Below are 26,252 nucleotides of genomic sequence, written 5' to 3' on the forward strand. Positions count from 1 at the left end.
TGGTTAATTTAGTTAATTACCCGATTTCAAACCGGATTACCCAATAACCAAAATTTCAAAAAAATCATTAACCAACTTCTGACTAAACTAAATTCGACCACCAACTGATTAATTAAATTAAATAAATTAATTCAGTTTTAACCGAACTGTGAACACAGCTATATATAATATACACATGCAAAAACAAAATAAAAAATATCAACAAATATTTGATCCGACAATAAAATGCATCGGATTCTTAAAATAAGTGATTCAAATCCAAATCCTAAATATAACATTAATCAAAAAGTCAATTACGAATCTCAAAATAATTAATCTTCGTAAAATTATAAAACATACATAAAAAAAATACATTGCAACTTACAACAAAAGCTTCCATTTTTATTTTTTTTACAGTTAAACTTCATTTAAAAGCCTCAAAGCTTCCACCATTACACTTTTTTTTTTCCTGGTAATTGCAAGGCCAAAATTTAGGACTACAAATTCCCATTGGAAATATCCTTCTCTTTCTTTTTATAAGCTTCTTTATTAGTCTTTTTTCTCCCTTGACTGCTGCTAATCTGTAAATTATAACATCACCAACAAATATATGAGAAACTTTAATTCATTTAATTATAATTAATTTTATTTATATTATTTGATAAAAATTATATTTTTTAATTTGGATTTAAAAAAATACACACTAAAACTCGAAAATATTCATTTAAAAAAATTAAACACAATTAAACAAATTTATACCTTTTACCAAATATAGCTATCACATTGAACTAAAAACTAGAAGTAATTAAAATGTGTCATAAGTTTATGTGCCTTTTCGAAAATTTAAAATTCAATCCCTATACTTTTTAAATTTTAAAATTTAAGTCCAATTGTTAATAGTGTTAAATTTAGGTTCATTGCAAAATCTTTTTTTTTTCCTTTCAAAATGTCACACCTAACAAATTTAACGGTTAAACTTGAATTTTAACATATTAAAAATAAAGAGATTAAATTCTAAGAAATAAAAGTATAGGGACTAAATTTCAAATTTGTGAAAGATATTGAGACTTATGACAAATTTTAACCTCGAAAAAAAAATGTTAAAACTTAAATATCAAATGATATATTAAACCGAAAAAAAAAAAACGAGACTGACCTTTGATTGAACCGAGGGGGGAACAAGATTTAGGGACTGCATAGATAATTTAGCAATTTCAGATATGGCTTTATCGCGAACTCCATTAACTTCACTTGATAAATTCTCATAAGCAGCTTCAAAAGCATCAAGCCAAAATCTAGGCAAACGAATGCTTGTGCTATGTGTATAGACATCCCACATCTTCCTCACTACCTTCTCTCTTTCCTCCAATTCCTATTAAACCAAAATAGAAGGAGGGTCGGATTAATTTTGACCCGACATCGAAAATATAATTAATCTTATTGAGGATCGGCCGGAGTTAATGGACGGAAATATAAGCTCTCAACATGTCGAAAATTGTATCCAGTGGTATACTTAAAAGAGACGGTGAATCTACAAAACATGAGTGTACGACACTCAAAGCCAAAAGGAGGGAGAGAGCAAGCAATGTTCTTGACCTCAAAAAATAAAAAATATTTATATAATCGTTTTAGTTTTTAGAAATTTGTAAATCAATAAAACAATGAAATTACACATTGAGCTTTAATTAATTTTTACTCATTTCTAACATAATTTTTTATTTCACTTGTAGGTGGAGATGTCCATAAACCAGGTTGAGTTCAAAATAAACCGATTAAAAAAATATAGACTAATTTCTTAGACTCAATTAAAAAAATGAACCTAAAATTTTGTCAAAATCAATTCAGATAAAAATATTAAAATTTTCTATATTTTTTATATAAAAAATAAAAAAATATAATATATCAAATCCACTAAAAAATTTATTTTTTCAATAAATGTATTTTTTTTTAAAAATAATTAAATAATATTAAAATTATGACAAAATTAATAATAAATAGAATTCATTAAAATATCCAAATAATAATAATAAAATAATAACATCAACCGTTCTTATTTTTTATAAATTTGGATTGTGCTGAGGATGGGTGGATTGAGCTGAGGATGGGTCAAAAAAGCTTATCCAAAGTTTTAAAAAACCAGCTTTATTTTTTATATCCAAACCATTATTGGAGACTATATTTTTAGTTATATCCTTTTACTTTCCAGACCAACTTTTGGATCGAAACGAAACGGTGCCCCGGCCATGGGCAATTCTACTTTAAGCATTAATGCTGCTATAGGGCATGATTCGTCTTTTCTACTCTATCAACTCATCGTCTCAAGCTACTTCTTCAAGTACTCGAATTCGAAGAGAAAACTACTCTCGAAAAACAATACTGAACGTGTTGAGGGTCGGAACAAAGCAAGATTTCAGAGAATTTTTACTCCCTTAACAATATTCCATCTTCGTCCACATAGAGTAACTAGAATCATAAGAGAAATTACTGAGATTTCCATAGCACCATTTCGGTGAAACAGACCCGGTAAAACTCGATCCGAACTCGTAATGACCCGAAATTAACTCAAAAGCTTAAATGACTCAGCCGGCCTCAAATTCACAATTCTACCCACAAATCCAAACAAAACCGAAACGAAAATCCAAAGAAAAAATTTGAGAAAAGATTCGATTACTTACAAGAACATCAAGATCTTCACGAATGGAGAAATCAGAGTCGTAGGAGAAACTAGTGAGATTCCCCGAAGACCATTTAAGAGAAACAGAACCAGTAAACATGGACCAAAAAGCAAGTAAGATGATTGCAGTCAAAACCCAGAATTTGTACCCATTTTTACCAAAGAAACCAGCTACAGAAGAAGACGAAGAGCTATCTTTTTTTAAAGGAGCTAACGCCGCTGCTTGTTGTTGGGAATGATGGATTGATATTGAGAACGATGTGGGTGAATTCTGATTCATTTTATTTAGCTCTCAAAAAACCCACAAAACACTATGAATTATGAAATTGAAAGCTCTTTGGTTTTTTTATAGTGAATGTTAAGTGTTATTAGAGAGAGAGAGAGAGAGAGAGAGAGAGAGGCAGGGAGGAGAAAGTCGGTGAAGGGTCATAATAATGGGTGGATAGCTGGTTTTAGCTTAAAAAGGTTAATTTATGTATTTGGTCCCTATATTGTATTTAATTTTTTAAATTTAGTCGTTTTATTTTAATTTGATGTAATTTGGTAGTATTACTATTATTTATAAGTTTTGTTTAGCGATTAGAGTTTAGGGTTTAAAACAAATGAAAAATGATAGACAAAAAATAAAGGGAAAAAGTAAACTATGATCCTTAGAACAATGTTGTCTCTCATACTATCTCGAACCACTTCGAAAAACCCATTAATTGAGGAGAGCAACGGGCCATTGTGCTGTCACGGAGCCTTTTTCACCTAAGCGGCTTGGTTGAGCTCCTTGCAAGGGAGATAGGCGCATGAACCTAACAACAAGTTTTTCAAAACTGAATTGGTGGTTGAATTGATCAAACCACTAGTAGTTTAGATAATTTAATTTATGGTTGAATTGAAGATACTCTCTTTGATTTCTAATCCAATTCAGTTTAGATAACATCTCCGAACAAAGACTCCCACCATCAAAACTACCCATAGAGAATATATATATTTTTTAAAGAAACCCAAATCATAAGTTTGAGCTCAATTTTTTTAAACGATAATAAATCAATAAAGGAATATTTTAATTACCATTATATCACCTAAAGTGAAAAAAAAATTAAGGATTAGAGTTTTTTTTAGAACTTTAAACAAAAGCATACATTAATAATTATTAAAAAAATAAAATTATATCAAATTAAACTGTATGGACTAAATACATAAATTAAATATAATACAAGGACTAAAATCAAAATTTGACTCTTTAGAATCTACCGACACAATGCTTGTTTTTGGGTGTGGGTCCTATAAGTACAACGCTTTGACTACCGTGTTGCTTGCAGTTGACTTTTGTGTTTGTGACGGTGCTAACTACGAGATTAATTACAATAAATTTTTTTGTTAAAATATGCTTTTAGCCACTGTAGCTTAACAGAATTACAGATTTAAGTCTTTTTATTTAAAGGGTTAAAAATTAATTCCTTTAATTTTTCTATTTAAAAATCCCAAATAAATCATTATAATTATAAATATTTTGTCACAATTTATCAAATATTGATAAATATTAATTAAGTTACTTTTATGTGATGTAAGATATGATCTGACATAAGCTATCAATGTAATTAATGATTAAATTAAGATTTTTTTTAATATTTATATCATTATAAATTTTTATTATATCTACTTTTTTTATATAATACATAAAATTTATTCATAATCTCTCTTCTACTATTAAATAAGATTCAAACTTAAATCTTTTTCCACAGACAACAATATCGATACTAATCAAACCCAAATCCTTCCTAATTAATAAAAATATCAATACTACATTAAGACTCAACTAACTAAATGAGGACATAAAAATTAAAAAGATAAAACAATTAAAATTTGAACTTTCTCAGTAAAATAATTAAATCTCAAATACTATAAAAATACAAAAACTAATATCATATTTTAACCTAAAACTTTGGTCTATTGTATATGTTTAAGATTTTTAAAGATTATACTTTCAAATATAGAAGTCTATTCTTCTAGGAGAAATATATTTTTGTTTGATTTCAAGATTTTTAAGCCAATGAAGCGCATTAGCCATAACAATGTCAATATTGCCCAGTCCTTGAATTTCATCTTTGGAAAGTGGCTTCTATCTGAGATGAAAAGTGCCCTGTATACAGCTTTGATCAAGGCATAGGCTGAAACTGGATCAGATTCTTCTACTGGGAATCCATATTCATTGAGCCATAGTATGTCGTAAACTCCATTAGTCTCCGATATTTCGAGATGTTCCGAGATGTTCGCATATCTTCATCCTGCCATCACTCCTCTCCTCAGTCGATAACAAATCACCATGTGTTAAGATCAATAAAGGGTTCTCATCTGCAGCCACACATAATTTGGAATGGAGACTTAGTCAAGACATGCATGCATGAATGTATGTATGTACGTATGTTAAAGACAGTACCGAGAGAGAGAGCTTACTGCATTTTCCTAAAGCAGGGAAGCTGAAAAGCTGTCAGGTGGCCTCTAATGGCTTTAAGTCTCCTGCTTTTAAAGCTTTGTAAATCTGTGTTATGTTAGCTACAACCATCACACAATTCACTTCTCTCTGCAAAAAGTTGGAAGACAATCTCAACGTAACGTTTTCCATGGCAGCATCGTCTGCCGTCGTTGCACGGTCATTGTATCTGAAGCATGGTTGACTATGATGAATCCCCTCACTCATCCAACTCGACATTTCCTCCAATGCTTCTTATATAATTAATATTTTAATCATTTAATTTTAATACAACTGTACTCACTAGACATTTATATCATAACAATCTAAAATATTACTGTTAAAGGGAAGGTTGATCTCGAATCCTTAATCGAAGATGTTATCACACTTGAAAGCATTTCAATTGATAGTTGATATGGATATGACAAACAAGCTCACGAGAGAGATGCCAATATTCATGTTGGGGTTGAGGAAGGAAAATACTCTCTAAAAAAAAATCATAAAATTCCAAAACTCATCTGAAAAACAAAATCTAAAATGTAAATAAATCAATTAATTATATATTTCAAAATAAGTTATAAAAACACTCAATTATTTAATAATTTTAGATTAAAATAAGACTAAATTATCAAAATGTGTCGAAAATAAAAGTTAATTAACCAAATTGACCATTTTTTTAGAATTAGTGAAATGAACAGTTTCGAAGAAAGAGCTTGAAAAGGCATCCTGCTAGGCGAGTTTTCCAGACATATCAGCAAAAAAACTTGTCCAACCGGATGCACTTCCAAGCTCTTCCAAACTTTTTTTTCGACATAATCAGTTAAGTTAGTCTTAAAAGCATACTAAATTTTGAAGAGAATAAAATCAGAAATCTCGTGTGGAAAGTGCCACTCATTGCACCAATGATGGGTGCTGCGTTTGCACGAACATACGATTTTCATCCTTTTTTACTTCTTAAGATAAATACGTAATATTGAAATTATGATGTTACTAGTAAAATAAAGTAAAAAAAGGTTAAAAATTTAATTAAAAATCAAAGAAAATTCGCATATAGTGAAAATTGCAGACATCAATGGCATCAAATTCAAACCACACGTCTGCTTCTTCTCTTCATTGAAAACAAGTGCCCTTAAAATCATAATCAGTTCAAAAAATTAGGGTTTCAATTTTTTTTAGAAAAACCAAAACAAAAAAATGACATCAGAATATCAATAAGCGAAAAATTTAAATCTACACGGTTTAATCAGAGTGTAGGATAAGATAATATTCATCCCTTGCCACCCAATAAACTCCAAAAATAAAAACCCTAAAAAAATTTAGAAAAATTTGAAACAAAAAAGGGGGAATTACACAATTAATTCAAAAAACAAGCCAAAAATTGGAAAAAAAAACTGATTAAAAGCAAAGGCACCAGATAATAAGCGGAGTTTATTAATCTACATTTAATGTTTCAGTATATATAAGCAATAAATTTTAACATCATTTGCCTTCACTTTCAAATCCCTACAATCAATTCAAAAAGAAGAAAACTAAACAAAAAATGGCATCGGAATATATATAAGCGCAATTTTGAATATACTGTTTAATCAGAGTGTAGAATAAGTTAAGTATCCATCCCTTTCCATCCGATAAACCCCACAAAAAACCCTAACAATTTATAAAAAAAAGAGGAAAATTTGTAGGGAAGTCCATTTGACACCAAGGCAAAGAAATAGAATGCAATGGGCTGGTAAGCTTACCCCTTTTTTTCATTATCTGCATCTGTTGTTTATCTTCCTTTAGCAAAATCATTTGATATTTTTGCTGAGAAGAGAAGAGGATAAACAGATGCAACGCCATAAAGGGAAAAAACTATATTTGGCTGACGAAAATTCTATTGAATCAGGAATTGACAGAAGGGAAAGTTAAGAGCAGAGAAGAGGGAAAATCCTCTGGAGGCGGCAATTTGAAGAATAGGAGAGGAGGTAGTGGGTTTTTATAAACGAAATTATACGAATTAGGGTTTTATTGGGCTTTTTTAACGTAATAACTATGTTTTATGAAAAATTATAAATTAGTCACTTGACTATTAATAATTTTCTTTTTTGATCATTTAATTATGAAAAATTATAAAATGATCATTCAACCATTCAATTTTGTCTTTTTTTATCACCCAACTATCTTGGATTTTTTAGGTATTCCATTTTTATCAGAAAAGACGAACTTGAATAATTGGATAATCATTTTATAATTTTTTGTAATTAAGTAACAAAAAAAAACCATAATTGGGTGACTAATAATTTAATTTGCCTTATCTTAAATGAATTCTAAAAACATCTGTAATTTTTATTTGTTCGAGCTTTGTACTAGCTTTTTTGGTGAATGTATTAAAATTGAAGTAATATTCATGCAATAAGTACACATATTAAAAAATATGTTCCACATGTTAATGGCTAAGTGGACAAAAATACTATAATACAATATTAATGCTTTGATAACTCAATTAAGTCTCTGAAACTTAGGGACCAATTTAAACCATTGCTTGAGGACATTAGATGTAATTAACCCTTAACTTTTTGTATTTTTAAATTTAATGACAAATTCGTATACGAGTGCAAATGTATTAAAACTTATATAAACACTTAATTTCTTTTGTTATAATTCGAGACACAATAACTAGTTGATTATCATTTGAATTAGGAGAAAAGATATAATCAAAATATTCAAATATTGTTTGATATCTGATAGAGCATATCATGTTTGATAACATAAATGAGTTGTTCTTTTTAAGTGCCATTACATTGGAAAGTAACACAATTTCAAGATTTTAAGAAAAAAAAATCAATTTAGATCAAAAAATTTGAATGACAATTTTAATTTTTTATGATATAAAAGTAAATATTTTATATTTAAAATAATGAAAGTAATTTAATTTTTTTTAAAATTTAAGAAAAATATCTTAAAATTCTGTTAAATAAATATTAAAAAATTATAAAATAAATTTCATTTTACCAAAATAAACTTCATTATGAAAATAATTTTTTTAAATAATATTTGTGTTATTTTAAAATGTGATAGTTCAAACAATCAATTGTAATTAAAAAGACATAGTAAACAGGACACGAATATGAAAAATAAAAGAATTTTGTGCCCGAGCATGGATGATTCGTATCGAGCATATTTACAGAGTATCTAATGGAGCGGCTAATCCCTTGGTATGATGTTTGACTACCAATTAGGCCTCTATGAGTTTGCTTCTCCTCCCCAACAAATTGATACTTCCAATCTAAATAATTTATAAGATGATATTGATGTAATTACTGTTATGTAATTTGCTACTCTCTTTTTTCTTACAAATAAAATTTAAAATAATAAATTAATATGAAAAAAATAAAAAATCAAACTAAATTGAACCAAATTATAATAATGATTAAAAAATCCAAAATATCTTTCCAAACCAATATCACCTTAGTACATTAATAACCTACAATGCATGTATAAATAATATATTTTTCCCAATAGAATAAAGAATTAAACATTCTTACATTCATTTCACTAATGATTCCATTCAACGTAATTAAACATTCTTACATTCATCCAACTATGAACAAAACAAACAAATAGCAGCAGAACATCTCATAATTTAAGTACCCCTCAACTCATGCATATATATATGCAATAAAAACTAACCTCAATGGTGTCAACGGCTTGGTGTCTTTATTTGCCGCATATCCAGGTTGAATCAACTTGGTATGTAACAACATGAGGAGTCACTGTGAAAACGTAAGAGATGCCCTAAAATCAAATTCAACCAGATATCTCTGTTTTTACAATGCTACACTGTAGTAAAGCTGTGTTGCTGCTGTCCATATCATCCTTAAAAACCTTGATATGGCAAAGCTTTCCACCGGCCTCATCAGCAAAAGTGATCTTCCTTTCTTTTTGGATTACACGTTCGGAAGCAGCGCTGTCGGAATCCTCGGTTAGTTTCTGCAAAATTCAAGTATTCACCCATTGAAGGAATCAGCAAAACTAGTAAGCTATACCTCAATCAGTATTGCTTAAGGTTTTAAAAACCGAACCAGTGATTGAACTGTTTAAACATCGATTCCCGATTTCTAATTTTCTATTAGTTTTGTTTTCAAAAAAAAATTAAAATTAAAATTTTATACATGTTCGAACCGGAAATCCAACTAGTTCAATCAACGATTCGGGTTTCTTTCTATCACGAAGAAAAGAGAAATATACCATAATTTTACAGAAACGGTTGCAATCTCTTGCCATCATTGAAAGCCATTTTCTTGCAGTTTCTTCAGCTTTTGTTGCACTTTCAACAGCTATCCTGACCTGTCATAGAGTAAAACGAAGTAAGATATGTAAACATCATGCATCTAACCAAATATATGAATACCAATTAAGCTTTAACTTAATTAACATCGTTGTTGTTGCAACATGCAAGAGAATGTAAGTTCATGCGTGCTTAAATACATATTATCTTCCAATTTAAAAGCTCAAGGACCTTATAGGTAGTAGTTGGAATTGTATAAAGAATATCAGACTTAAACTTTTAAAGGTAATATATGTATAGGTCATTATGTGTTCATTAAATAACCAAGAAGGTTGTGCATCAACACACCTCATCAGCATTTTCAGTGGCTGCAGTGGTATCCAACTCAGGCTGCAATTGCCCCAGCACTATATCTTTCATGGACTTCAACTCAGTTGTGAGTTTAGTTGCTAAAGATTCAATATCACGCATTTGTCTCTGCGTGAATGCAATGGCACTTTGCGAACAACGTTGGAGAGTGGTGCATGGACTGCTAACATGTGGTGCCGTACGAGATGGATGAACCTTGAGAATGCCCTTAGGGGGGGATCCTTTCTTATCTTGTTTTGCTCTTCTCATGAATGGTTTTGGCTTGACAGTGGCTCCATCTCTCCCAAACTGGTCAAGGCCTTGAGCTTTTAACATCCTATGATTGATCTGCTTCCCAAAGTATAATTTCCCTCTACATTCTGATATTATCATAAAAACCAATCAATATCAAGCAGATATGGAATGCAATAAGGACAAACCCAGTTTGAATGGGAAAAAAATCCAATTATGCAGATCATGAAATACTTAAATTTAAAAGTTTCATGAGTTCTGAGATCTTCTGTAATTTTAGAGGCAAGAGAGATTAGATGTTTGAGAATAAAAATAAACTATATGGAAACAATTAATTGGACATATTATGAACTCCTTTTTTTCTTTACATTGGCCACTGTTTACTTCTTTTGCTCCAAACGCTTGCAAGTTAATTGAATAAACCATTAATTGACTATGTATTGTTCTATGCACAATCAATAAACTTGGTGATAACACATCATCAAAAAAAAAAATAACCCTGATTTCCAAATATTGAAATCATACATTATTAGTGAATCAAATATTAACCCAAATTTCCTAACTCAGTGTTGACTATAAAAACATATGGCTACCTTGACTTGTATGAAGTCATGATTAAAACGCAACTCTTACCAGACACTAGTTCGACAGAAGTTCAAACCATATGACCCTACCCCAACCCTAATATTGCATCAAAATAATAATAAAAAACATATGGCTACCACTTATTTGTTCAATAAATTATGATGAAGCAATCAATTAATATTAGGAGTTTCAATATTTTGAAAGCCACTTTAAAAGACGGTGCATAAAAAGTTACGATCTCTATCTATTAACAAATTTTTGCGTACTTACGTTGACGCTCATCTTCATCCAACCCAGTTAACTCCATAGCCCGACAAAGCCGTTCTTGGGAGGTTGGGGAAATGGCCTGAAAGTCAAAGCATTTAGTTAGAAAAAAAAGCTTCAACAGAATATGGTAGAGTTACTTAAACACATGTTTTGCACACCTTTCTATATGAAAGAAGCCTTTCCGGATGATTTTGCTGATTTCTTTGATCATAATCTGGATGTCCCGGTGATGTCATAGGCTTATCCGAAGCATCGTCATTAGTTGCCATGGAGGCAGGCAACTGGGATTCCTTCCCTAATGAAGAAGAACCGCCAGAGACAGGGACTGAATGTCTTGTGAGATTCAGGCATGATGAACTCCAATACAACCCATCGTCGCTGGAAGGACCGATGGCACTGTTTAAAAGCCAACCATGTGCAGTTCTGCTCTCATGGGAACATGTACTACCTTCATTGATATTTTCCGAGCATTGGAGGCTATCATCATTGTCTGTCTCAGATACTTCAGTTCTGTCATTACTGCTGGTTTGACAAGCCATCTGGTTGTCAGAAGAATTATTTATAGAGCTATCATCCAAATCAGGAGAACAACCCTTGGTTGGAGGCATTGACTCTGGGGAAATATCATTAGGTATAGCATAGACCGTATAACTTTCTTGTCGAAATTCTTGCGAGCCTGAACATTGGTAACTGATAATTTCTGGACTGTCTACCTTAACAATCTCCCAACCGGAAGAACTGACACCAAATTGAGGAATAACATCTTCAATATATTCACAAGACACCCCATTCGAAACACTGCGTACAGGTTCTTCTACGGGATACAATGTGCTACCTCCTTCTAGACCACAAGGAATGGCTATCTCCGGAACTCGAATCAAACTATAACCATTATAATCCTTTGTTGGAGACATCAATTCTAAGGGGACATCATAAGAAAGAGGACGGGAAATATAATCATCTTTTCTAAATTCTGACAAGTCAGAGTACTCATAACTTACTGTTTCTGGACTGTCTACCTTTACAATATCCCAATTAGAAATCCCCACATCATATTCTGCCTCTAAATTTCCCCTGTATTCATAGGACACCTCATTAAGTGAATCGCATTGAGGTTCTTTTGTAGGATAAGGCACCTTAGTCTCTGAAATATGTACATTAGCAGTTTCAGGAACATCATTAGATACAGTAACAGTAGAATCCGCTTGCTTGCTGTGACTAAACCTTGGAACAGATTTAACACCGAACATGGTTCCACATTTTGAGTAACATGGCTCAGGAACCTCAACTTTGACAGGTGCAAGCGAAACCTCGTTTGGAGATGAAACGGAGACGCTCTTCCCTGAAGACTTTCTCTTCCTCTTCTTCATATCCTTGGATAGTCTGGATTTCAAACTAATAAGAGGCTCTTCAAGATCATATCCATCATCCTCGGGCAAAAAGTTCGGCAACTCATGTTCCACACTAGAGCAAGTTTTCATGGTTTCTTTATTTAAACCAACAAAGTTCGAGCATTTTCTTTTCTTTGATTTACAGCTCTTCTTAAGCTGTCTCAACGTCATATTGACAAAGCTAAGATCATCCAAGTCGCCAATTCTTTCATCACCATTGTTACTGCAAGTCAAATCACAATCTTCAGGTTCGCTTTTGATTTTTACTCCTCTCACCAAAGAGAAGGCTGTGATCTCTACCTCAGCCCCATTACATTCGGTTGGCGAGCTCTCTAAATCATCACGTAGATGAACTGTAGGAACTTGATCATGATATTTGGTGTCTCTTAAATTGTATACTTCCTTGATTTCCTTAAATTTGAGTGCTGGTCGCCCACGAAAATCCACATTCATGAACTTTGCCACAGAACCACCTTTAATGGTATTGACAAAGTGAAAATGGGTCAAGCTCCTTAACTCCATCAGATAGTATTGTTTCTGTTTCTGATTCTAGCCTATATCATTCAAAACTAGGCTTGAATGCTTGCCTGCAACATAGAATTTTCATTTTTTAATAAACCTACTCGTGATTAACCAAAACACTAATTTCAAAATAACTAGCCAAGCATCAGCAAGGATTAAAATTGCAAGTCTAGCTTTTTCTAGATGAAATTGAAATCCCCTTTCTCCAATCTTACCCAGACTAGAAAAATAAAAGGCAATTTAATGGCAATAAACTGAAATTTGGCACTAAAAAGTCAAATTTGTGTATGAAATGGTTTTACGTTCAATGAACCCTCTCAAGCAACTTTCGAAAGCTAAGTTAACCTTAGAATACAATATTCAAGCAGAACAATGTCACCACAGACAAAGCAAAACATAACATGTATATAAGCACAATGCTAGCTTTAATTTTGAAAACATCGAAGATCCAAAGAAAAACAAAAACGTGCAGTTGCAATGGAGAACTGTTAATTCCATCTGTAAGACCGCAAATTCATGGGATTAAACGATGAGTGAGCTAATAATACAAAAACAACCGCGTTACCCTTTTCAAATGCAAATTATTTGTTAAAAAGAGAACACTAAACGATTACTCTCTTGGCTCACTGATATACATTTACCAATGCTGGAACAGATTTACAATGTCTGAAAACAGATACGTCAAGAACAAAATTCAAAAATTACAAAAAAAAGGGTAAGATCTGAAAGTTCCAGATCTATGCTATCGTTAATTTCGAAAAAAAAACGACATTCCAAAGAGAAAAAATGCGATTCCATTGGCAAGAACGCAAAATTCATGGAACTAAGCGATGCCTGAGCAAATAGTACCAAAACAACAACAACGCGTTACCTTTTTCAAATGCAATATCTGCAAAACGGAAACACTGAAGGAAGAACAAAAACCGGTAACCTAATTAAGTTACAGCTTACAGTCCTGGATCACTGATATTGATATTCCAATGCTGAATCAGATCTAAAACGTTTCAAAACAAATGTGTAAAGAGAACAAATAAATAATTAACAAAATATAATATCCGAAAGCTCCAGATCTACCTAATATTTTTCAAATCTAGACACTCAAAAACAACTGAAACTTGTTGTAGTAAAAAAACGAGCATACACTCACCTGAGATTGAAGACTTATTTTTCCTAAGGGGAGAAAACGAGAAGGGGGAGAGGAGCTCGTTGAATTGCAGCTTCGTTGTAGATGGAGTGAATAACAAATGTTAGGGATTTAGGGGCTGGCTGGTTAAAGAATTTGGGGGGAGGGGGGGAGTTATGATCTCCCGCCAAATTGTTTGTGGCGGGAAAATGTATGAGCGGTAAAAGCCTTGAATTGGGTCTCTTTTAGTGAAAAACAAATTAGCCGAAAAAAAAAGTGCACGTGGTTACGAGGCGCGCGTAATATTATATACTTGGGGTAATATAATTTTTGCCCCTGAACTTGTTAGTTAGGTTCACTTTGGTACCTGTACATTTTTTTGTCCACTTTAGCACTTTAACTTGACAATTGGGTCCAATTTAGTCTTTTAATAACTTTAGCACTTTAGTACTTTAACGTGGTAATCTGATATTATGTCACATCATCACTTGAAATTTTTTAAAAATTATATAATTTTTAAGATGTGACACATTTAGTCTTTTAATAACTGGATAGATGATTGAATAAGTCAGAATACCAATTCTCGATTCAACTAGTTTAACTAGTTCGATAGCTGGACCAATAATAATTAATTAATTAATTAAAAATATAATATATATATTAAACTAGTTCAATTGAAATTTTTTGTCCTGGTTTACAATTTTTACCAATTTCAAATAGTTTTCGAGTAATCGGTTCAACCCATTTGCTCGGACCATTATACCATTCAATTTTACACCATCAAATTTTAATATAATCTAAGTTCATAAACCAAAATGGATCTAGTTGCAAGTTTAAGGACCAAAGTGGATAATACGAAGTACAGGCACCAATGTGAACATAATTATCAAGCTCAGGGACCAACAATTATATTATCCTTATATACTTTAATTATTATGTGATACTAATTACATAAATAAAGAAAGAAAGGAGGAAATTTTGACATATTGGAAAATGAACTAGATCTTGAATATTGAAATAGATCTATATTCTAAATAAATCTAATTTTTTAAATTTAATTTTTAAACCTAATATTTTTATCAAAAAAATTTTAAATATTATATAAGTTTTCGAGTTTGAGTGAAAAACCTGACCTTTGTATATGTATAAGTATACATTTTTGTGCTCGCAGACTACTAAAATTCAATTTGAAAAATAAAAAAGAATTTGATTTAATAATTATCGAGTTTAGCTTATAAGCTATTAAATGAGTAAAAATTGAGCATATCGATTCCAAATTCAAATAGCTCGCAAACTTAATTTTGCCTTTTTATTTTTAATATTTAAATATTCAAAGTTAAACATGAAAAAGTTCAACTCAAGATTAAGCTCGAGTATGGAAATTAATAAACAAGTTTGTGATCGAATTAAGCTTAATAAATTAAGTGTATCTTAAATAGAACTTGAGATTAAGATTTATTGTGGAGCATATTTAAAATACGTAACTATATTTATTGGATAAATAAATTAAATCTAAGTGTAAAAGAGAAGCTTACAAAAATTTAATAATATTAATTTTTTTTATCCAAATAAATTTGATATACGAAATTTTAATATTTTATCAAATGTTTTAAATAAGTTTAAGTCAACGTATTTTTTTTATTTTTTTTATTTTCATAAATTTATTGATACGTAGTATATTATAATTGGTTGAATGTGTCATGTGGCACTTTATGATTGGTGCCACATGTCAACCGGTTTTTGAACCATGTAATGAAGGATAGTTTAGAATCAAATAGAGACGAAAAAAACAATACAAAGATAAAAAATACGTATAATTCGAAGGTCAAAGTGAACATTAAGTTAAAATTAACGTTTTAGCTTGTATTTCTATTAAAAAAATAATGTGATTATTTTTGAAATGCTGATGGTTAAATTCAACTATTTTTTAAAAAATTGAGGATAAAATTTAATTTTAAAAAATAAAATCAAATTGATAAAAATGTAAACATAAAATACTAAGATTTAGTATTATATATGTATGGGTAAACTGTTGAAATAGTCACTTTTGTTTGTCTCAGGTTACATTTTAGTCACTTATGTTTGAAATGTTATGTTTTAGTCAATTATGTTATCTTGTTGTAACATTTTAGTCCCTGAGCGTTAATTGTCATTAACGGTGTAATGGTAAGTTGACATGACACGTTAAATCATAATTTCATATGAAAATTATATGTTAAATTTGCAATTGATCCCTATATTATTTTTTATTTTGAGTAATTTAATTTATTTCTTTTACTTTAAAAGAGATGGAGAAGTGAGGAAAATAGAATGAGAAGTAGAAGAGAATGGAAAAAAAAGAAAAAAAAAAGAAAAGTTAAAAGAACATAAAAGAAAAAATTAAATTACGCAAAACAAAAAAAATATGGGTACAAATTGTATAATTTAACCTAAATTTTTTATTTGAAATGATGAGTTAAAATGTCATGCAAGTTTAATATTACACCATTACCCGCAATTAATGGCTCAGTGACTAAAATATTACAACAATTTAACAAAGTAACCAAAATGTAACATTTCAAGCATAAATGACTAAAATGTAATATAAGGAAATAAAAGTGACTATTTTGACAATTTTCCATATATATTTATTTAAGTCTATTTGGGAGCCTAATTTCTATTTATTCGATCCATCTCAAATTTTAAACTAGCCAACTAGCTTGCATTAGATAAATCGGCTTTAAATAATTTAAAATTTTGAATGGAATTAACCCTAAATAAATTTAAAATTACATTGAAAACCAGAGCCTTAAAGCTGTAACAATTACAAAAAGAGAAGCCCTCGACATTTTCACCTTCTCCTTCAGTGACCCACAGTTCCTTGTTACCTTCAAAAAAAAAAAAATGAAAGCGTCTTTGAAAGGAAGGTACGCCAATGAAAAGAACACCGCGGGCGCTACATTGGTCGTCAACGCCGGCGATGTTAAGCTACGCGCTTCCATGAGTGACGCCACTTTCGTCGACGGTCCTAGCCTCAACGGCTTGACTTTAGCCGTTGAAAAACCCGGTTTTTTCATCGTCGACTATGACGTCCCCAAAAAGGCAAGCTTGCTTAATCTTAAACAGCAGTTTTCCCTTTGACTACACCTTCAGTGAATCACTTGACTTGCTAATTACGTTTTTTTCTTGGGTTAGGATTTTCGGTTTCAGTTTATGAACACAGTTAGGGTTGCGGAGATGCCGTTGGAGCTTACTTACAGTCACAGCAGAGGGGATAACCGGACGGCAGTGGAGGGGGCGTTTATGTTCGATTCGGCTAACACGGTCTCGGCTAATTACGTGCTTGGTACTAGGAACTGTAAGTTGAAGTACAGTTACGTGCACGGTGGGGATACCACCTTCGAGCAATGCTATGATTGGGGGAAAATGGCATGGGATTTCGCGATTTCGAGGAGGGTATATGACGACGTTTTTAAGGCAACGTATCAGACTTCGAACAGCGATTTGGCTTTGGAATGGTCGAGAAATTCCAAGTTCAATGGGACTTTCAAGGTAATTTTTTTTTTTTGGTATTGGTTTTTGGTTTATCTTCCATTGCATGGTATAGTCTTAGTGTAGATTAGAGGACTTAGAAGAGTTTCACAGTGACTGATGTGGTTTGAGGAATTATGAGTTTTGAGGATTAGACCTGCTAATTATGCCCTATCCCGGACATCTGATCCGATCAATATGAGTTTAAAACCAATTCAATCTGGTTCGATCATAAAAGTTCACAAACCGATCAGGTTCAACCAGAATTGGGAATGACAGAAACTTGAAATGACTGAACTAGTAACCCAAAATAATCTGACTTGAAGTGATAATGATCCGAAATGACCTGACCATAAAACCTGAATGTCCCAAACCCGAAAAGGCCTGAATTCAAACCAGATTGATGAGTCTAATGAGGATGGATTGTTGAAGAAATTGAGTGCAAGAAACTGAAGTACTATGAATCATAAGAAATGTGAATTTGGGGTTTGAGAACAGCAAAAATGGTGTTTTTTTAAACATGGCTGCTTAGTGTGGTTCCAAGGAAAAACATTAGTAGATAAATGCTGTATCTTTATATTCCGAAATCCCTAGGGACTCCATTGTTTTCTAGATTCTGTCTTCTGTTGTTTGAAGAAGAGGTAGAATGTGGTCAACTACTCATTTAACTCACTGCTGGATTGTTTGCTTGAAATGTTGTAGAAAAGCATGTGAAGAAACAAGGCTGTGGATTCCTTTGATCATTTTGCTTATGGTGTCTATTGGTATTTGCTTGTTTTTTGAATTTGTTTATCGCAAGGTTTGTAACTAGTGGTCCAGAATTTGGGGAATGAAAAAAAATGCCAGTGTTGCTTATTAGTTTCAACCAAGTAAATAACAACACCAAAAATGAATTTAGGTCACGTTGCTTTTAAGGCACTGAATCTCATGAAAAATGCAAGGATACCATACATCTCTCTCTCTCTCTCCCCCTTTTTGCATTTTTATTACATATAATTATTGCATGTAGGTTAGAAATTAAGTTTTGACTTTGGGTGACTCAATACAATTTGTTGACATGATGACTGCTGAGGTTTTTTGGTTAAAGGAAGGCTACATCCGTATAGGGATCTCAAGCTTACAGGTAGAACTGTCAATTGGGTTGTCGGATTAGTTTTGGATCGAGTAAATTCATGTTTTTCAGTCCAGAACATTATGGAGTCGGTGCATTAAGAGCTATTTGTTCGAGTCATTTCAAGTTTAAGTTTGTTTTGGAACTGGTCAGTCTGGGTTCGGATTGTTGACTTTATATGGTCAAATCTGGTTGGTTTGATTTGTGTTTGGATTGATCGGGTTGGATTTTCGAGTTCAAGTCAGAATCAACAAGTCTACTTGCTGGTGTTGCTGATATTTTAACCTTAAACATATTAGATATCACATTTTAAGAGTGGCTGCATGGACAAGTCTACTTGCAATTGTTGTTGCTATTTGAAAATTTTTATTAAGCTCCTAAAATTTTAATTAAGCCTCCAAATTTTTTTGGAAATTTTCATTAAGCCTCTAGATTTTTTGAAAATTTTAATTACCCCTCCTCCACACACCAAAACTTAATTCCAAAATCTTCTGCAGTGTTTACTTAATAGTTAGTCATGTAACAGCATGACCGTATTTATCCCTTGCCTGAGATGATTTCTAACCATGAATCATTTTTCATTTTTTTCCAGATTTCAGCATACATGAACCTGGCTGAAGAGTCTAAGAACCCTAAAATTATTGCTGAGAGTAGTTGGGATTTGGAAATTTGATTTGTTATTTCAGTTACTACATTTGGATAAAAACAGGGTCTTGTTAGCTGCTTCTCCCACATAGTTCCATTACATAGTTTTGCTCCTAAAAATTACCATCTGTGATGGGCTAATGATAGCTCTGTTGTTGCTTGTACCATACCAGCTGCACTATCCATTCGTTAAATTATGAATATCAGAATTATTGTTTTAGTCCCTCTACTATGTTTTTTGATATAATTTGGTCTATTTTTATATATTATAATATTATTAGTAGGTTCAAACTTCAAATTGATAGAATTGATAGTTGTTAATGAAATGACAACATTGTTTTTTCTTAATAGCATTAACATGTAATTTTATTATTGGTTGGACATAATTAATTAGATTTTTGTATGATTGAATAATAATAAATCCATGTCATCACTTTAATGGCCCCGAATTGTAACACTTGCCCCAATGTAATTGGTTTTGCATCAATTCTACCCGAAAGTGCACACAGTTTCAATAATATATTAATGTAATTAACTCTCTTTTCTGTATCGGTTAAGTTTCTGGTCTGTACCGATTGCATCGGCTTGTTCTGTCCGGCTCGTTTGCATTGGCTAAGGCATTCTGTATTGACTGGTTCATGTAAAATAGTTTGTGTATGCATATTTTATATTTAAAATTTATTTAATATCGATATTTGTAAATTTATATATATTATATATTTTAAAAATATTAATAAATTCAAAATAGTAAAACGAAATAGAAAACGAGGTATCTATCAATGCAATATTGACAATTTCGTCTTGCCCTCAATATTTTGTCCTCTCGTAGTGGATCAATCGTTTGTATTCAACATACTGAAGGTATTTTTAGATGGATGATACGTTTATTTTCAGTAAAATTAAAAATAACAATAATGATGAAATTAAATACTATAATTGTGAGGTAAATAATTTTATCGCAAATGAGTGTAGTGAATTCAAAGTTACTCTTAAATAATTAACCAAGCCATTAAAGAATGGAACAAAAATAAATAAATAAAATCAGAAAAAAAAATAACAATAAACAATAATATAAATATTCATTTTATAAATTATAATGACAAAATTAAATATTAAAATAACCTTATATTATGTCACTAAAATCATAAATAAGCGGATAAAGTCAAGGTCAAAAAGTAGTACTACAGTTTCTTTCATCTGCGTGGCATGATCCGATTGGATCACAGGAAAATAACAACTAAGTTGATCTGACTGAATCATTATCTTCAAAAGATTTTTTTTTTTTGATCAAAATCCTCAAAAGATTTTTTATTACCAAAAAACCGTGATCTTTTTACCTCCAAATTCCTTGCCCTAACCTCGTCTCAGAATGTCTAAAACCATTAAAAAACCCAAGTCAAAAAGTTGCTTACTAACAGTTTCCCCACATCAAATTCAACATAAAATTATAATTATATCCAAAAAAAAACAATAAACCCAGATCCAAAAACACACACTTAAGATCTGGGTTTATCTAGAATCATTGAATCAACACTACCTTCAATCAGTATTTTGTTCCTTTCCAATGGCAAATCCCCACAAATCCAGGTTCTTTCTTTTCTTCTTCTTCATTTGTCATTTCATTTTCGTTTCTACACCTTTTCCCACTGTTTTAGCAAACTCTAAGCACGAATTTAATGATCCCCATGAAGTTTTATTGCACAAACTTGAAGAATTAGTGAAGAATCTTAGTGAAGTAGTTTCTAGATTAGAAACGAAGGTTTTAAAGGAATCTACAAAAATTGATGATGGGGTTGGAAGTAAAGATGAAACTAGTTTAATAAAATATGATGGTAGGATGAAATATCAAGGAGATGAGGAAAAAAAGAAGGGTGTTTCGGTTACGAAATACAGTCCGTTTTGGTCTGAGAGGTTTCGGTTTATGTCAGCTTTGAAATTAGGGTCCGCCGCGACGTGTATTAACATCTTGCCGTTTCGTGATTATGAGGGATTTAGTAAGTATGTTGGTGTTGGAGATGAAAGAGGAAGGGTTTATGTGTTTTTAAGGAATGGGGATGTTGTTGTCGAGTTTTATACCGAATGTGAATTGCCGGTTGTAGCGATGGTTTCATATATGTCTGTCTATAAGAATGAGAGTTTTGTTATTACGGGGCATCAAAATGGTGCGATTTTGATGCATAGGGTTTATGAGAGATTGAATGGAGAAGATTTGAGTTCACTTGTCATGGAAACGGTTGGTAAATTTGTGGAAGGAAACGGGTTACCGATAACTACATTGGAAGTTCATCATGTTGGGAGAATGAGGTATATTTTGTGTACCGATCATAGTGGGAAAATCCGAGTTTTTAGAGAAGAAGGAACACTTTACGGTTCCGCCATGCCAAGAAGTAGGCCACTTGTGTTCTTAAAGCAAAGGCTTTTGTTTTTAACAGAGACGGGTGCTGGGTCATTGGATTTACGGAATATGAGAATTAAGGAATCGGAATGCGAAGGGTTGAATCATTCTCTTGCTCGGAATTATGTTTTTGATGCAACGGAACGGTCCAAAGCTTACGGCTTTACATCCGATGGTGATTTGATTCATGTTCTGTTGTTGGGTGATATTATGAACTTTAAGTGCCGGGTTAGGTCCAAGAAAAATTTGGAAATGAACGAGCCTCTTGCGTTTCAAGCTATTAAGGGATACTTGATTATTGTCAATACTGAAAAGGTTTTTGTGTTTAACGTTTCTACACCGCATTACGTTCGAGCCGGTGTGCCACGGCTTCTTTTTTCTGCCTCTTTGGATGAGATCAAGTCATCGTTTTTAACTTACCAAGTGATGGATACAAATAAAGAGAGAGTACAAGTGATGCCTGTAATAGCCAGTGATCGTGAAACACTAATTGTTCTTGGACTTGGAGGCAAGTATGTAGGGATGTATCGGTCTAACCTTCCGGTTCTTAAAGGGGAATCTAATACAATGCTATGGACCAGCCCGGTGTTGTTTTTCATACTTTTCTTATTCGGGGCATGGCAATTCTTTGCAAAGAAGAAAGAGGCATTTACTTCATGGGGAACCGATGATCCTTTTAGCTCCTCATCAGCTACAAAGAGTGCCCCATTAGGATCTAACACTGGTGAGAGGCCGTTTATAGATTCTTCTTCACGAAGTTCCGATATGGTTGACTTAAGAAGCAGCGGTCTTCGAGGTCGACGCTATGCATCTCCTTCTCGGTATCCAAGTGGAGCTACTACCACTTCTTTCAGGCCGAATTCTGCTGATCCAATCTCTAGACCTGCTCCCATTGATCCAAATTATCGAGCTGCTCCGGAACTAAATTATAGGAGTTCAACCCTTGAACCAACCGGCTTTTCTAAACGAAGAGAGAGTTTATTCGTGAACACCCAGGCCACGGATGACAAAAGTTAAAACTCTTACAAAAGGAAGGGTTCTTTAGATTCTTTTGGCTGTTCATAACGATATTATGAAGCCATTTGAACCTGCCATGTTGTAATTTTAGTTTTTTTATAACTTAAAACAAGAATAAATGAAAGAATTTTAAGCTCGATCCTTTTTGAAGGAGACTTTCGAGAATCATTTTGTCCTTGATGATTCTTTGATTTCGTTTTAGTAGGTTTTTATAATTCTTTTAATTTGATTTTTGGAAGCTCGGATCAGTTCATGCAGCTATTCATAAGTGTTTAACAGGTCAGTTTTCGGATTTGAATCTTAAGATATGTTTTTAGCTTGTATTTTATTAAGGGAAAAGTTTATTCATACCAACTTATTCATTACCAATGCATTTTTTCTTGCAGGCTTCTTATACATGACCCTGATCAGCAGTTAGGAGGAAATGGATCAAATGAGGTTGTACTTCACTATTGAAACTCAAAAGGGCATTCGTGTTACTATAATTTGAGCAGCTGTTTTCATAAAGCAGAACATTCTTATGGGTACATTCTTTAACTCGGTTAACCAGGATTGTCTTTGCATTGCCTATTATGTGTTGTATTTGAAGATGGCTTTTTATTGCTCTGTTTAGTGCTTCATAGTCGATAACCATTTCCCGTTGATTTTACTGTGCACGCTCAAATACTTCTACGAGTATTGATACGGAAATTTCTTGCCTTTTATGGCTGTGTATGTCCCCGTATATGACTCCAAAGACCACTCCGTTCGCTTTTTGAGAGAGACATGGGAGAATGGCTGGAACCATCCATTCTACGTTTTAACTGCTTGTAGGCTACCTTGATATCGACACTCGTTTAATCAACTTTCCAGTGTAGTCTGTGATGAGAATATGATTGTAGTTGTACTGGTACCGACACTCGTGACTTGGACTCAAATACCGGAATCAAGGTAATTCACAAACTCAAGGCCCGTGCCTTCTGCTTGTGAATCTGATTGACTCTTAAATCAATCTCGGGATTTTCCCGTTTCTTTTTCTTGATGTCATATGTTGTGGTCTCATAATTCATATATATGTTGGAAGCTGTGGTTGCTTATAAACACGAGCTCATTGTTCTATTGCAGAGTTTGTTGACATGCTTTTACAATCCGAGAAGGATCCGACCAAGTGCACTGTATAGGTTTACAGCCATTAATTCGAATCCATTGTCGATTCAGTGCCAAAGGTAAATCTTTCCATGAACCCGTGTTCTTGTCGATTTTCCTTTTTCATCAAAAAATTATCAAATGAAAAGAAAGAAATAACAGGGTTATAAAACCGTTCGTAACAAGGACTTCCATTGTTACATCTTTTACTCGATTTTGTCTTCTGAGTGTCGGATGTGTCCGATATGTATCCGAACATGCATATGGTTAATTTTGTAGTTGTAGCCAATAGGGCTAAGCAAAAAAATCGAGTAACTAAAAATTGACTCGAATCGTGGTGATTGGACAGTTTGGGAATATAAAATTAGTCACTCAACTATTAGCGTGCTCATGAGTAATAGTAAGTAGACATAACATTATACTTGTGATAACATGTTTGGTAATAGATTTTGAAAATAGTACGACTTAATAAATTCAACAATTACCATTTGGTTTGGTTATGAATGAAATTTTAAAATTCAAAAAGTAAAGGGACTATAAATAATTAAATTATAAAAATTAAGTCCACAATTTATGCATAATACAGGGACTAAAAATATAATTTATCTTGGAGTTTTGCAATAATCCCAACTAGAAACCTCTTTTGAAAGGTAGCATATTGTAATCATACTTTGCTTTTGGTTGCACATGCATGCAACTTTAAAAGTCCTAATACATCATTATCCTCAATACTTTGTGGATCATGACTAAAATTACATTGCCCCCACTTCTTTACCATACTAATAATAACACAACGAAAATTGTTTTTTTATGAATATTTATATCTTAAAAGGTAAAATATTATAGAAGTCAAATTGTATTTTGCTCCCTCTATTAGAAAATAGGTAAATTAGTCTCTGTAAGTTAGATCAAAGAGTAAACTGACCGTTTTGTTAAAAAGTTTAATCATTTCTACAGTTAAAAACTAGTCCATGTGCATTAGGATGAGGTATATGTGTTATGTGTAATTGTTTGATTATTCTGTCAGTTTTTAACTGTCAAAATGGATGGATCTTTTAACAGAAAATATCGATTTGCTCTTTGATCTAATGCACATAGATTAATTTGGCATTTTATGAGTAAATGGGATAAAATGTAATCTGGCTCTTAGTACAAGAGTCTTTATGGTATTTTTACTTCTTTAAAGATAATATATGTATATTACTTTTAACAAATTAAATAATGTCAATCAACTCTTTATTTTAGGGTAAAGTTGAAAATTTTAAAAATTTAACATCTTTCTAAATTTTTTAAGAAAGTGAGTCATTATTTAGTTCCATGTTTTTTTTTTGGTATTTTTTTGTGTATTTTATGGTGCATATTCGATATTTATATTTATTTCTTTTAACAATGTCCTCTTTAACAAGGTTGGACAATAATAGTGGTCAAGGAGGGCTTTGCCCCCCATTTTCGGATTCTTGCATTTCTCCCTTAAATTTTTAAAAAAGTTCGATTAGCCTCTTAAATTTTGAAAATTTTAATTAAACTTTCTTTTTGAAATTCTCATTAATCTCACAATTTTTTTTAAAAAAAATTAATATTAATACCCAGTTTTTTTTAATTCACGTTAAACTCGTAAATTTATTTAAAATTTTAATTAAGCCTCTAAGATTTAATCCTAAAATTTGCCATTACTCTTTAAAATTCGAATTTACATCCTCATTATAAAAGTACAATGTGCTTTATTAATGCGGTCAACATTTATTGATATTTAGTTTAAATTTCATAATAATTGATTTAGATTAAAACTATAAAAATAATTTAATTTAAAAAATATATTAATTAGTAAAATTTGAAAATTTTTAAAATCAAAATAAATATAGACCGTCATGATTACAGGTGGGACCCTAACCATGAATGGTGGTGGAGGCCACTGCGGCTTTCAGTAAAAAGTCAACATATAATAAAAATAATAAAAATAATAATAATAATAATTTAACCTCTAATATTTACTAGTTCTAAATCCTTAAAATTTAATTAATTTATTTGTTTCTTGACAGAAAAATTGTCTAGAGTTATTAAAATTTTAACGGCACTAATGAGGTTATTAGTATGATAATCCTCGTATAATTTAAAAATAAAAATATTTCAAAAATTTTATAAAAATTCTTAGAAAATATATTCATGTTAGTAGTGAAGTATATATAAAATGTCACGTGAGTTATCATGTCAATGTCTTTAAAATTTTAGTAGTTTAATCAATTTTTTTTGTCAAAAAGCAAGTTTAGAGGCGAAGTTGGCCTCTAAAATATAAATTTACTCTTTTGGTCTTAAAATTTTTAAAAAAATTTTAAATTAGTAAAGATAAAATTACATTTTGGCTCTCCCTAAAATTATAAAATTTCGATTTAATCCTTTACAAATTATAAAGATATAAACTATAAAAAATTAAAATTTTATCCTGCCCCCCCTAAAAATTTGTTTTGGCTTTGCCGTTGAGTAAGTTGATTAAATTTTAAAAGCTGAAGGCTAAAATGAAAAAAAAAAGGAATAAAAGCTAAAGTGATAAAATGAATAAACATGAGGGACTACAATTAAATT

General features: G+C 31.7%; 4 protein-coding genes, 1 long non-coding RNA gene and 2 other non-coding genes across 9 annotated transcripts; 2 read left to right on the forward strand and 5 right to left on the reverse strand.

The window, feature by feature from the left end:
• Nucleotides 1–251: 251 nt before the first annotated feature.
• LOC107938918 (uncharacterized) lies at nt 252–3,052 on the reverse strand. The gene is made up of 3 exons (XM_016872174.2): nt 2,655–3,052; nt 1,136–1,351; nt 252–560 (listed from the first exon to the last, which is right to left on the reverse strand). The coding sequence occupies exons 1-3, from the start codon at nt 2,931–2,933 to the stop codon at nt 477–479; spliced, it is 579 nt and encodes a 192-aa protein (XP_016727663.1). The 5' UTR covers nt 2,934–3,052; the 3' UTR covers nt 252–476.
• Nucleotides 3,053–4,526: 1,474 nt separating this feature from the next.
• On the reverse strand, nt 4,527–7,260 carry LOC107938890 (uncharacterized). The gene is made up of 2 exons (XR_001695001.2): nt 5,099–7,260; nt 4,527–4,996 (listed from the first exon to the last, which is right to left on the reverse strand). It is a non-coding gene; the product is annotated as an uncharacterized lncRNA (long non-coding RNA).
• Nucleotides 6,308–6,396, reverse strand: LOC121231296 (small nucleolar RNA R16). Its single transcript, XR_005929358.1, has one exon. It is a non-coding gene; the product is annotated as a small nucleolar RNA R16 (small nucleolar RNA).
• On the reverse strand, nt 6,518–6,605 carry LOC121231294 (small nucleolar RNA R16). The gene has a single exon (XR_005929356.1). It is a non-coding gene; the product is annotated as a small nucleolar RNA R16 (small nucleolar RNA).
• Nucleotides 7,261–8,639: 1,379 nt separating the features above from the next.
• On the reverse strand, nt 8,640–14,088 carry LOC107938892 (uncharacterized). 2 transcript variants are annotated; one of them, XM_041114760.1, is made up of 7 exons: nt 13,894–14,088; nt 13,618–13,740; nt 10,992–12,811; nt 10,837–10,912; nt 9,730–10,109; nt 9,342–9,440; nt 8,640–9,083 (listed from the first exon to the last, which is right to left on the reverse strand). In XM_041114760.1, the coding sequence occupies exons 3-7, from the start codon at nt 12,744–12,746 to the stop codon at nt 8,901–8,903; spliced, it is 2,493 nt and encodes an 830-aa protein (XP_040970694.1). In that variant the 5' UTR covers nt 12,747–12,811; nt 13,618–13,740; nt 13,894–14,088; the 3' UTR covers nt 8,640–8,900. The 2 variants fall into 2 exon arrangements, with proteins under 2 accessions (XP_040970694.1, XP_040970693.1); XM_041114759.1 differs by lacking the exon at nt 13,618–13,740 and having other exon boundaries at nt 13,894–14,034.
• A 2,579-nt stretch (nt 14,089–16,667) lies between these two features.
• LOC107938887 (outer envelope pore protein 24A, chloroplastic) lies at nt 16,668–19,355 on the forward strand. Its single transcript, XM_016872139.2, has 3 exons — nt 16,668–16,950; nt 17,044–17,400; nt 19,083–19,355. The coding sequence occupies exons 1-3, from the start codon at nt 16,753–16,755 to the stop codon at nt 19,161–19,163; spliced, it is 636 nt and encodes a 211-aa protein (XP_016727628.1). The 5' UTR covers nt 16,668–16,752; the 3' UTR covers nt 19,164–19,355.
• A 1,042-nt stretch (nt 19,356–20,397) lies between these two features.
• Nucleotides 20,398–24,048, forward strand: LOC107938924 (uncharacterized membrane protein At1g75140). 2 transcript variants are annotated; one of them, XM_016872186.2, is made up of 4 exons: nt 20,398–22,826; nt 22,934–23,071; nt 23,285–23,477; nt 23,652–24,048. In XM_016872186.2, the coding sequence occupies exon 1, from the start codon at nt 20,700–20,702 to the stop codon at nt 22,545–22,547; it is 1,848 nt and encodes a 615-aa protein (XP_016727675.1). In that variant the 5' UTR covers nt 20,398–20,699; the 3' UTR covers nt 22,548–22,826; nt 22,934–23,071; nt 23,285–23,477; nt 23,652–24,048. The 2 variants fall into 2 exon arrangements, with proteins under 2 accessions (XP_016727675.1, XP_016727674.1); XM_016872185.2 differs by having other exon boundaries at nt 20,440–22,826; nt 23,161–23,477.
• The last annotated feature ends 2,204 nt before the right edge of the window (nt 24,049–26,252 follow it).

This window comes from Gossypium hirsutum, chromosome A06, assembly GCF_007990345.1.
Source record: "Gossypium hirsutum isolate 1008001.06 chromosome A06, Gossypium_hirsutum_v2.1, whole genome shotgun sequence".
In the NCBI taxonomy this organism is placed as follows: domain Eukaryota; kingdom Viridiplantae; phylum Streptophyta; class Magnoliopsida; order Malvales; family Malvaceae; genus Gossypium; species Gossypium hirsutum.

What these genes read in the sequence shown, in the direction of transcription:
- LOC107938918 (XM_016872174.2), bottom strand. Translation starts at nt 2,933, where the DNA reads ATGAATCAGAATTCACCCACATCGTTCTCAATATCAATCCATCATTCC. An exon ending in GTGAAGATCTTGATGTTCTT is followed by an intron (nt 1,352 to 2,654) that starts GTAAGTAATCGA and finishes TTGGTTTAATAG; the next exon opens with GAATTGGAGGAAAGAGAGAA. An exon ending in CCCCCTCGGTTCAATCAAAG is followed by an intron (nt 561 to 1,135) that starts GTCAGTCTCGTT and finishes TATAATTTACAG; the next exon opens with ATTAGCAGCAGTCAAGGGAG.
- LOC107938892 (XM_041114760.1), bottom strand. Translation starts at nt 12,746, where the DNA reads ATGGAGTTAAGGAGCTTGACCCATTTTCACTTTGTCAATACCATTAAA. An exon ending in GGCTTCTTTCATATAGAAAG is followed by an intron (nt 10,913 to 10,991) that starts GTGTGCAAAACA and finishes TTTGACTTTCAG; the next exon opens with GCCATTTCCCCAACCTCCCA. An exon ending in GGATGAAGATGAGCGTCAAC is followed by an intron (nt 10,110 to 10,836) that starts GTAAGTACGCAA and finishes TGATAATATCAG; the next exon opens with AATGTAGAGGGAAATTATAC.
- LOC107938887 (XM_016872139.2), top strand. Translation starts at nt 16,753, where the DNA reads ATGAAAGCGTCTTTGAAAGGAAGGTACGCCAATGAAAAGAACACCGCG. An exon ending in ACTATGACGTCCCCAAAAAG is followed by an intron (nt 16,951 to 17,043) that starts GCAAGCTTGCTT and finishes TTCTTGGGTTAG; the next exon opens with GATTTTCGGTTTCAGTTTAT. An exon ending in AGTTCAATGGGACTTTCAAG is followed by an intron (nt 17,401 to 19,082) that starts GTAATTTTTTTT and finishes ATTTTTTTCCAG; the next exon opens with ATTTCAGCATACATGAACCT.
- LOC107938924 (XM_016872186.2), top strand. Translation starts at nt 20,700, where the DNA reads ATGGCAAATCCCCACAAATCCAGGTTCTTTCTTTTCTTCTTCTTCATT.